Source organism: Petaurus breviceps, unplaced genomic scaffold (genome assembly GCF_028583685.1).
Source record: "Petaurus breviceps papuanus isolate PSGF00001 unplaced genomic scaffold, PetGlider_PUasm1.0 129, whole genome shotgun sequence".
Classification (NCBI taxonomy): domain Eukaryota; kingdom Metazoa; phylum Chordata; class Mammalia; order Diprotodontia; family Petauridae; genus Petaurus; species Petaurus breviceps.
The window spans coordinates 12,620,351-12,632,740 of record NW_027185665.1 but is presented as its reverse complement, the minus strand read 5'-3'; the positions used below and the strand labels follow the sequence as shown (position 1 = coordinate 12,632,740).

At 40.1% G+C, this 12,390-nt stretch overlaps 1 protein-coding gene across 1 annotated transcript in view; it reads left to right on the top strand.

Moving 5' to 3' along the window:
* The window catches only part of LOC138173606 (netrin receptor DCC), a 1,060,615-nt gene that overhangs the window by 333 nt on the left and 1,047,892 nt on the right, over nucleotides 1-12,390 (top strand). The window contains exon 2 of the mRNA XM_069103651.1: nucleotides 98-188. Within this exon, the coding sequence (XP_068959752.1) occupies nucleotides 98-188 (91 nt within the window). The remainder of the gene's footprint in view (nucleotides 1-97; nucleotides 189-12,390) is intronic.

Genomic DNA, 12,390 nt, shown 5'->3' with positions numbered 1-12,390 from the left:
TCTCTCTTTTTGTCTCTGTCTCCCTCTGTCTCTGTCTCTCTGTCTCTCTCTGTCTGTCTGTCTCTTATTAAGATTCAGATGAATTTTAATAAAAAAGACATTTGGCTCCACCAGTGGCCAGGGGCAGAGAAGGCCTTGGCAGAGGGCCCCAACACCGCTGCCCCATCTGCATAGTATTATCCACATGAGTAAGTTCTCTCCTTTGAAATCAACAGGACCGTATGGCAATGTTCAGATCTGAAATTATTTCAAATGGGTTCCTGTGTAGTTACAACTCTGTACTTGCAATCTTTGTGATTTCAATTTGGAAAGTCGTTCAAGTGAATAATTTAATGTAGGGCTGTTCCTTCTGTTTTCCCTTCAAGCTCACAAAATTCTAAAAATAATGTGATTATGAGCAAACTTCCAATGTGCATAATAGGACAGTAGGGGGGTTGCAGATCTATTTGCTCCATTGTAAAAGGCCAGATCTGACTTTAATGTAGTGATTTGGCATGGTGTTTTATTAAGACAAGTTGTAGTTGTTTGGAGCCAACTCTTGCCTTTGACTTACACAGAATAGAGAAGTTTGGCTGTAAAAACACTCAACATAATGATGATTACAGCATAGCAAAGGTGTTGATGCTTTCACACACTGGCACATTTAATTACAATGGGCATACAGACTGTCATAATGTATGTAAGAGGGAGAAGAGGAACACATCAAAACCACTCTGACCAAGGCAAAGGTGTCACAGTGAATAGATTCCTTGACTTAGAGCCAGGAAGACCTGGAGTCAAACCTGTTCCAGACATTTAATGTCTTTGAGCCTCAGTTTCTTCAACTGTAAGATGGGTATAATAATAGCATATACTTTATGGGGTTATTGTGAGGATCAAATGAAATAACATATAAAATACTTTGCAAATCATAATGTCATATAAATGTTAGCTATTATTGTTAACTTTATTATAAACATCAAGATTTAAAGCAAAACAAACAACAAATGCAAAAACAATAGAGGGGCGGCTAGGTGGCAGTGAGTAAAGCTCTGGCCCTGGAGTCAGGAGGACACAAGTTCAGTTCTGACCTCAGACACGTAACACCCACCCACACCCACCCACCCACACACACCCACCCACCCACACACACACACAACTAGCCTTGTAACCTTGGGCATGTTACTTAACCCCAATTCCCCTCCAAAATAAAAGCAAAAACAAACAAATAAACAAAACCAGAACAAACAAAACAAAATAACCTTGCAAATCACCTTTGCTATTACCCCTTTCATTTTGTAAATAAGGAAATCACACCTAGAAGGAAAGCAATACAATGATCTGCCCAGGTTCACATTACCAGTAAATCCTTAACCAGAATCCAGATAATTTGACTTTCATTCTATTATTTCTTTGATTGTTTATTGTCTCCAGGTATGTGCTTCACTAGGCCTTGAAGCCGAGAAATTTTTAAAAAATAATTAATTTTTATTGTAGAAAATTTCAGGTTTGTAGAAATATAAAAACATTTTATATTGAAAATAAGTTTCCTAAAATAAGAAAGTAGGATTGAAGTTAATGTGACTTTGAGAAGATCACCAGTCCATTATTCTAAGGTTGCAGGAAGACACTTCTCCTTCCTGTCTTCCCTACACAAAAGAGGGCAGTTTTACATGAATTATGATATTATTTACTTAAATTTTAAACTTCGTTACATGCCATGATAGTCCCTTTTCTGTGACTCTGACTCAGATTCTTCATGCTTTTGTTTAAGCTCATCTCTTTTTGTTCAGCTATCAGTACAAATGAAGAAGTGTTGCTCTCCATCTTCAATGGTCTAGACACCAATTGGGGAAGCTGATCATTAAGCAAAGGACCATTAGCCAGGCTGTAATTGCAGGTTAGTTGTATTGTCAGCTGCATGCAGGCTTTTCTGCAGGCACAGGTTAGTTAGAGGGACAGGTTTCTTTATCAGTTCTTTTCTACATGATATAACCTTGTTGCCATTTTGGATAATCTGTTAAAGCTTTATCCAAAGGAGCTATAAGTGGGGCTATCCAAGTACGCGCATATTGGGGTCATCCAGTGGTGTAGTGGAAATAATTATGAACCGAGAGTCAGAGAACCTGGATTCAAGTCCTGCCTCTGATGTTTACTACATAGAAGTGACTTGCACAGAGTCACAAACCTGAGTGTTTGAGGGAATGAACATTTAAACTCAAGTTCTCCTGACTCTATCTACTGCTTCTCCAGACATTATCATGGTCATATTATTTTGACATAAAGGGTTAGTGAAGCTTCTGCCCTCCCTTCCCTTTCACCAGTTGGTGAAATTTTATCTCTTCTCTCATTTCCAGAGGGATGTGAATCATAGCAATGCTATGGTCACTGTAAGTTCAACCTGTCCCAGGTGACCCTGGGCAAGTCATTTCACTTTCCTTAGCCTATTTCTTCATCTATTTAACAAAGGTTTTAACTAGATGATCTCTAATGTCCCTTCTGGTTTTAAATCTATGATCCTATGGTCCAAATCACTTAATCTTCCTGGGTCTCAGTTGCTTCATCTTTACAGTGAAGGGGTTGGAATACATCATCTTTGAGATAATGTACAAGTGGAGATTTATGGCACTGTGATTTGTTTCCAGTTGGCCCCATTTAATCTGGATGTTTTTCTTCTTGCTTGCCTCCTCAGCTCACATAATTGATTTTCTTCTCAATGACTTGACGTGAGTTTCTTTTCCAAGAAGTCAGTTCTTTTCTGACTCCGGGGTTTGTCCAAGTTATGCATCATATATTATTCAAATTTACCTTGGACTCTCGATTATTCTATAATCTTCCCCTTCTTAAAATGACAAGATGTAATACATCCTGTGCAGAAAAAGTTCCCAATTAGTCCTGTCATTACTAAGTCAAACATAGAATGACTCCTGCCTTTATAGCCTATTTGTAACTAGTTTATATATACATATGTACATAATATATGTACATTTTTATGTATATACACAAAGAAAGAAATATATATGTATATTACTTATTGTATTTGTCATCTTCCATATCAGATTGTAAGCTCTTTGAGAGCAGGGAACCATTCTGTTCTTTCTTATATCTCTAAGTAACCAGTATAGGCTAAAAACACAGAGAATTGGCCCTGGGCAAAAATTCTGAAATATGTGAATCATTTCCAGCTTTCTGGAAGTTTCTATCAATCTGTATGAAGGAGGGAGACCTCCTCCTCTTCCGTTGTCTCTTTTCTTCCCCTTTATTTTCTCATCCCTTCTCCTAAGCTATCGTCTGCCTGGGAACTCAACTAATATGACCGCTTCTCTGTAGAAGATCAGATATTAGACATTTACAATAAAGTAAAAATTCAAATCTAAGTGTTCCCTCTCCCAGAGGCATTTGCATTTGAGGGTTCATCTCTAAGGGTGGAATGAAGTGCTTTCTCCACTCGTAAATGAACTTAAAGTGTCATGGTGTAGGTCAAACATTTTTGGAACATGAGGAACCCTTCGTTTCTGGGAGAGGGGAGAACAATATTCAACAAAGCATTGAATTTGGAGCCTGAGCTAGCTTTGTTTCCTTGCAGAGTTGCATGCCATGTTTGTGACCCTGAAAATTCATTTTATCTTACTGGACTTCCATTTCTTCAACAAAAAGTGAAGAGGTTGGATTCTGTGTTCAATAAGATCCTTTCCAGTATTAACCCTGTGATCCTATGAGCACTGTAGGTAGCCACTTAGCTTACTATAATAAGACTGATCTGGGCACATAATGACTACTAAAAACTCTAGTTGCTGTACCACCACATTCCTCCCTGACACACTAGCACCTCTGGGAGGAGGAAGTCACTGTGCAAGAGTTCCCTGGGCTCCTGGAGTAGCAAATACTACACGAAGGCTCACATAAAGTGACTCTGAGGACTGCTCTAATCAATGTACACACACACACACACACATAGGAAAAAGCATGCACACATACACACATACATATGTATGTTGTTCAGTTATTTCGGTAATGTCAAATGACCCCATCCGGCATTTTCTTGGCAAAGATGTTGGAGATGTTTGCATTTTCTTCTCAGGCAGATCCATTTTGTTAGGCAACTGGGGGTTAAGTGATTTGCCTAGGGTCATACAGCTGGGACATGTCAGAGGTTGGATGTGAACTCAAGTCTTCCTTACTCTAGGTCCACTACTCTATCCACCAGATGCCTCTGTATATTTTACATGTTCATTCCCCATTGTATAGAAAGTTGCTTGAAGGTTGTTTGCTTCTCAAATTCTATTCTGTCTTTGGACTGTCAGGATACAAAGGATTGGAGAGTAAGCAACCTGCTAAAAAGCTTCCAGCTATTGCCAAACATCAGTTATGTTAGACAGTAATACAATGCAATAATTTTTTATATGGCATCTCTCTTAGCAAAATAGCACAAACAGTTTCATACATGGTAACAGTCTATGAAGGCAGCAGCAAACTATCTGAAATGACGGTGTGTGACAAGCAGTGGGTGGCAGCCATAGGTAGCTCCAGGTGATGGGAATAATGGTTTAAAGGCCAGGATTGGAGGGAAGAGAGTGAGTTTCTAGGGAAGGAAGCAGCATATTGAGGAAAATTGTATTGCTTTATATGAAAGGGAATTAGGATGTAATAAGTGAGATCAAACAGATGAGCTTGATTTAAATGGCACTTGGAAAGAGTCTTATGTATACAGACAATGAAGACTGAGTCAGACCATGAAGATGGTGAAAATGTGAAAGTCTCCCTAAAATGTCTATCCCCAAAAGGTTTCCCCCCCCCCACACCAGTTTCTTCTTGCCACAGGCCATCCTGTGTACTGGCTGCCAGGAATATCTCATACGTCTTTTGCATCCTTCGTCTCCTCTTCACTTTCATTTACAATGGCTCCCCAGTTCCCTTGGGTTAAAAATCTAACCTCTTGGTAAGGAATTTGAAACCTTCACTTAAGTACTCCATTGTCCCCACACCTTCAATCTGCTCCTCCTTTTCAGTGTTCCTCCTCCTACACAGATTTGACATCATTTGATCCTCACTTTCACCTTAAGAAGACAAGCAGTGGGGCGGCTAGGTAGCACAGTGAGTAAGAGCACCAGCCCCAGAGTCGGGATGACCTGGGATTGAATCTGGGCTCAGACACTTAGCACCCACCTAGAAACACTTGGCTGTGTAACCTTGAGCAAGTTACTTAACCCCAATTGCTTAGGGGCGGCCAGATGGCTCAGCGAGTAAGAGCACCAGCTCCAGCAAAATCACCGGCCCCAGTGTTGATGACCTGGGGATTGAATCTGGGCTCAGATACTTACCACCACACCCAGAAATAACTGGCCGTGTAACCTTGAGCAAATTAATTAACCCCAATTGCCTAAAAAAAAAAAAAACAAGTAGCATATTATAATCATCTGTTGACAAAGAAATTGAACCACTGGAAAGTTAAATAATGATGTATAAATAATGCAATATCCACAATGCCTATGGCAATTATAAATATGCTGATGTGGTTATTAATCACATAATATACCAAGCTCTCTATATAGGGGATAAAGCTAGAACATTTATTAAAATATCAAATAACTGAGTCCCCAAACCAGAAAGTCAAAGCCATCACAGTAGTTATGAAGTTGGCACATGTAGTTAATGTAGTAAACAACCACATTCTCAAGCCCTTAAAACAGAACAGATTACCTCAGGTAAAGGTCCTCCTCTCCCCACTCACAGCAACTGCTCAGCATCCAGGAAGAGTGGTCCCAGCAGCTTCAGCGCCTGCTGTTCCAGTCTCTGGCAGTCCTTAGCAGAAATTCTGGCTGGCTCATAAAAAAGGGGTTCATACCTCTGCCTCCACCTTGGCCACTACTGCTGCTGCTGCCGCTGCCAGTCACCACAGCAACTCTAGCTTGGCTGCCGCTTCCTCTTGCCCCACCCCTTCCTGCTACGTCAGCAAGTCCAATGGGGCATGGAAGATCTTTAAATCCCATAACCCTTTCATTGGGCCCCAAGATCTTTCATGTCCCTTACTTGGCAAAAATACATTAGGAATAACTGGTGTCAACAGAATTTTACAACAATATAACAAGGATAAATAAACAATAAACACAGAAAACCATATTTTAGGGTGGAGCTTGAGCACAAGCTCCCCATCATTCCCTCCTGGTGCTGAAATCGGATGTAGAGCTGTCCCTGTCCTTAGGTGTCCCATTTGAGAGGTCAGTTCTTAATGTGCTTGATTCCATGTCCAGGGGTGACACAGCACAGTTGCAGACAGGAGGTGACATCCAGCTTAAGCTATCAGGCATCTACAGGTGGAGGGTACCAAGCCTGCGGAAACAAATCTAGCAAGCAAGGTGAACAGACAAAAAGCCAAGAAGAAGCAAAGAGACAATAATCAGACTATTGTAGCCTCACTCCTGGTAGAATATGTGAGTTAAAGGTACAATTTTGTAATCATCTTCTCTGGAATAAACAATAGTTACAGTGTTATCCCTCCCATGTGCTATAATCTCTGCAGCCTTTGGAACATCATCTGGCTTCCGTTTTAACCATATTTAGCTCCTGATTTTATTCTATCAGTACAACCAAATCCTTCAGTTCCTCTGACAGTTATTTTGGAAGGAGGGTCAGTTTTTTACAAGTGGTATTGTTTTATAAGGAACGATAATCACTTGAACTATCCTATCATTTTTGTGAATCTGTATGGGCCCTTCACCTAAATTATGGAATGTCACAATAATTTCTCCTTGATAATTAGAATCTATTACTCCAACCAATACATGTATTCCTTGAGCTGCTAATCCTGATTTGGGTAAAATCTGTCCAAAGTCATTTTTAGGGATTCTTATGCATATCCCAGTGGAGATTTTTCTTATTTCTTTTCTGTCCAACCAAAAGTCCTCTAAACAATGTAAATCATACTCCACCGAACCAGGTGGTACTGGGTACGGTGCTGGGACATCTGGCTTCAAGGTCCAATACTCAATATTTGGGATCTTATGTGTTTGTTGTTTTCTAATTTGCAGATTGGGGGTCATCATTTTGGCTAGAGGTGTACTTCCTCCCAATGGTCTATTATTCAAATTACGCAAAGCCATGAAGAAATTATCTTTCCAATGTTGATATGAATTATTGGAACTTAACTTCCTCAACTGTTCTTTCAGTAATTCATTCATTCTTTCAATTAACCCAGATGCTTCTGGATAATATGGAATATAATATATCCATTCAATATTGTTTAGTAAATAATACTTCTTCATTTCATTATCTTTGAAATGTGACCCATTGTCACTTTGAATCTGCACTGGGGTTCCATAATATAGACTTATGAGATCTAGGGTTTTACAAGTGTTTTTCTGGGCTGCATTCTTATAAGGACAAGCCACTAGTACACCTGAATAGGTGTCAACACAAGTACATATAAAGCTGAATCCTTTATCTAGTGGTAGTGGACCAATATAATCTATTTGCCAGATTTGGCCTGGGACTTTTCCTTTTGCTATCTCTCCAGTTACTACCCAAGGAACTGTTTGCTTCTTTTTCCAATTGACATATATGACATTCTTCTGCTATCTGTTTTAAGAATGAATGAGAGATACTAATACCTCAATCTTGCACCCACTGGTGTGTGGCCTGGACCCCAAAATGGCCTGCTGTTTGGTGGACCCATTTTGCTAATCAGTGGATTATCAAAGTGGGGACAATTAGTTCAGTAGCAATCTTTGCCAGTCAATCAGAATGAGCATTGAACTTGCCTTCTGGCATGGTGAGGGCCATGTGAGCATCTACATGAAAAACTGACAAGTCAGTGACCAAAGACATGTTCCAGATATCTTCGCATAATTCTTTGCCCCAGACTTGTTTTCCATGAATTTCCCAATTTTCATTTTTCCACATGGGCATCCATGTAGCTAACCCATTAGCTACCGCCCATGAATCAGTTAATATATGACACTGTCCTCCTTGTTCTATTTTGATGGCTTGATGTACTTCCATAAGTTCAGCATATTGGCTACTTCCACCTATCCCAGTACTTTCCAAAGTCCTTCTAGTACATGGGTTAAAGGCTACTGCTTTCTAATGTCTTTTTTGGCCCAAATATTCCGCTGTCCCATCAGTAAACCATGCATGTCTCTTTTGTTCTGCAGTTAATACATCATATCCCTCATTCCATTTTACAGAGGATTGTACCAACTGTTGCTTGAATCAGGGGGTGTGTCATTCCTCTCAATTTCTATGTTTGCTTCATGAACAGTAGCTTGTTCCTGGACCACATGAGTCCTTCTAGTTTGTTCTTCTGAATGCTGTGACACAGAAGAATCCTCAGGCAAACCAGCCAACTCCCTAGCCATGTGAGATCTTTCCTCCAGCAGCTTATCCCTACTTTTACACATAAGGTGATAACTTGTTAGCAGGACCCAGCCTCTCCTGCACACTCCTGCCAGTTCTTTGCCTGGTTCTATGGTTATTCCTTGCAAACATCTTTCCAAATCTCCAGGTTTTTCCTCTTTTAGTCTTGGTTCCCTGTTTTCACAGGGCTCTGTGCTTTTGGCCCATTCTCCAGCTAGAGAGGAATAAGGTAAATCCTCCCATCCTGGGATAGCCATTTCTCCCTCCAAAGCACCCCTGCCTCCAAATAGAGGCCTGACATTTTGTGATCCCATCCTCATCACCAAATGTATCTACAATGCAATATTCACAATGCCTATGGCAATTATAAATATGCTGATGCGGTTATTAATCACATAATATACCAGGCTCTCTATATGGGGGATAAAGCTAGAACATTTATTAAAATACCAAGTAACGGGGCGGCCAGGTAGCACAGCAAGTGGGAGCACCGGCTCCAGTGTTGAGAAGACCTGGAGATCGAATCCCAGGCTCAGACACTTAGCACCCACCCAGAAACACCTGGTCGTGTAACCTTGAGCAAGTTACTTAACCCCAATTGCTTAGGAGCGGCCAGGTGGCTCAGCGAGTAAGAGTACCAGCTCCAGTGTTGGGACGACCTGGAGATCGAATCCCGGGCTCAGACACTCAACACCACACCCAGAAATAACTGGCCGTATAACCTTGAGCAAGTTACTTAACCCCAATTGCTTAAAAATAAAATAAAATACCAAGTAACTGAGTCCTCAAACCAGAAAGTCAAAGCCATCACAATAGTTATGAAGTTGGCACATGTAGTTAATGTAGTAAATGCCCACATTCTCAAGCCTTTGAAACAGAACAGACTACCTCAGGCAAAGGTCATCCTCTCCCCACTCACAGCAACTGCTCAGCATCCAGGAAGAGTGGTCCCAGCAGTTCCAGCCCTCCCACCCGCCACAGTTCCAGTCCCTGGCAGTCCTCAGCGGGAGTCCTTAGCAGAAATTCTGTCTGGCTTATAAAAAAGGGGCTCACACCTCCGCCTCCACCCCAGTCACCACCAGTCACCACAGGAACTCTAGCTTGGCTTCCACCTCCTCCACCTCCACTCCTTTCTGCTACATCAGCAAATCCAATGGGACATGGAAGATCTTTAAATCCCATAACCCCTTCACTTGGCCCAGACTGCACTCCTAATTTGTGAGTCAGTTGGAGTTGAGTTCAAAGAGTCCTATTGCTAATCTAATGTTCTTTCCTTGAAACATCAAAACTCATCTCTCAGAATACCCTGCATTCAAGCAGTTTTCCCTTCCTGACATGCCTTACTACCTCCTTTGCCCCAGTTCATCAGTATATCTGCCTCTAAGACCAACTGGAAGACCCATCTCGAAGGAATCTCTCAGATGAAGGTCTCTGCATAGTGACTGTTTTCTAACTTTCTAGGCCTAAATATTTACACAGATTTGTGTTTTCTTATCTCTGTTATAATCTAAATTACTGCTTCTTTCTGGCTTTAGACCAGCAGTTTTCAAACATTTTGGTCTCAGAACTATTTTAGAGTCTTAAAAATTTTTGAGGATCACCCCACCAAAGGCGTAGGTTGTATCTATCAATATTTAGCACAGAAATTAAAATTTCTTTGAATAATTATGAAAAAATATTGAGCTTGTGGATTTCCTGAACAGGTTTTCAGAACTTTTTGGGTTACTCAGAACACATGTTAAGAACGACTGCCTTTGACAAGAAACTTTCTTAAGGACAGGCTGTATTTTCTACTTTTATGACTTTTTTGTTCCATCCTTCTAAACTATTTATCTCATTTCCCTGTGTCTATAACCCTGTTAATAATGGAGTGATCTTGGACATCCTTATTGACTGTATAAGTAAAAGAATGAGTGCCGTAAGGAATTTTTAAATGCATTAATAAAAGAGAAAAGTATCTGGTCCCTAGAAATATCTAAAATTTTGTCAGCATATTTAGGAGAGGGAATTGGTAAATGGTGGGGGGGGGGTGTATCAGAAATTCATACAATGATAGATGTTTGAGCAGGAAGGGACATTAGAAATCACCTAATAGATATCCTTCCTTTTGCTGATAAGTAATCTAAAACCATAAGCTGAAATAATTTACTTTAGGGTACACAGTAAAATCTGTCATTGTCAGAATTTTAACCCAAGATGAAGTGTTCTTGGGTCAAGGCTCTATCTAAAAGAGCACACTGAAGAAACTTAAAGGTTTGTGTTTGTGTTTGTCCCAACCTAAGTTGGGACACAAGTGAAATGAAAATGTGACAGAATCATAAAACAAAGATCTTCAAGATTATTTAATCCAGTTTTTGCCTTAGTTGCTAATAAATAAGAGTATTACTGATTTACCTGGTATAGAGGAAAAGTGTGAGTACCTTCTTTGACAATAGCAGAAAAAAATGCTTTCAAGTTGGAGGTTGTGGATGTTTTGCTTCAGAGGTAATAGATTTCACCTGTGGGAAAACAAAAAGCAAAAATCAGAACCCTCTAGTTGAGGATTTTGTGCATGAAGAGCTTTATCTCAGTCTCTCTGTTCTCACTCTCCTTCTCCCTTTCCTCTCTCTCCCTCTCCCTCTCCTCCCTCTCCTTCTCCCCCACCCTTTCCCTTTCCCTTTCCCTTTCCCCCTCTCTCTATCTCTTTCTCTCTCTCTTACATGGATTTACTCTAAATGTTTTCTCTGTTAAAGCATCTTGAACTTTCATAGATCATTACAATTGAATTCCTATGACTTTAAATTTATGACTTGTAAGTATAGTGTGAGTACAATGGGCGGCTTAGTGGAGAGAATGCTGAGCCAGGAGTTAGGAAGACCAGAGTTCAAATGTGACCTCAGACTATTACTAGCTGTGTGACCCTGGGCGAGTCATGACTTCTTTTTTGCCTTAATCCACTGGAGAAGAAAATGGCAAACTACTCCACTATTTTTTCCAAGAAACTCCAGGGACAGGATTGGCATGATATGGTCCACAGGGTCAAGTAAAGACAGAAACAACTGAATGACAACAATAAAGTATAGTGCTACAGAAACACCTATTATTTATGGGGTTTTGGGTTTTTCTTTTTTGCTTGATTGTTCATTTGTCTAAATTTCTGAGAGCAAAATGCTTTTTTTTCCACTGTATAAGCTGGATGCTTCTGTGGGTTAAGATGAGGTCTTAGAAAGAGTCTTTGGATGGCACCTGCAAGTGCAAAGAATAACAATGTTTCAGGACTTTGAGTGCTTCTCTCTCATTTGCTTTGCGTAAGATTCGAGGAAAGAAATAATCCATATTCATATCATCTACTCCAGGAGATGGGCACTCAATATTTATCTTAAACTTTAAAACTGTTAAGCATGTGAGTTAATGACCCACAGGTCATTTTTATTTGTCTGATTTTTAATTTCCTTTTATTGGAAGTGCTGGATTTACTTAATGTAAAATAAAATGATATCTAGATATTGTAACTTATCATGAGATCTGTGCTCATGGGGAATGGCTGAACATGTTTACTAAGAGAAAAATTGGAGAAAACTCTTGCCTGACTTTCATTCCTGGGCTAACCAAGGTTGAGATTTCTTTGGTTCATGGAAGGTTTTTTGGAATTAGACTACGTACAGGTTATTTTTTTTTCTTGAAATGGATTTGGGTTTTGAAAACTCAGAACAATATATTCATATACCATGGCCCTTCAGCTTTATGGTAAGCTTTCATTACAGTAGAAAGAAGTCTTTTGCATTTGCAGGCATTCAGGCACTTGTTTCCCTAACTTTGATTTACTTGCAATGACATGGCTTAGTGGTGTTTGAACATAGAATATTTTTACTCCTTCCCTGCCAACAACTGAATCATAATTTCAGTGTTTCTACTTCAGGGTATGGGTCCATAGTGATAGAAAATGTGGCTGTCATCCAGACAAGCTCATGATCTCCTGGACGGAATAAGTGCTTTCCCAGGATAACATTTACTATTCATTCCTCATTCATATTCTCTCTCTCTCTCTCTCTCTCTCTCTCTCTCTCTTCTTCCTCTCTC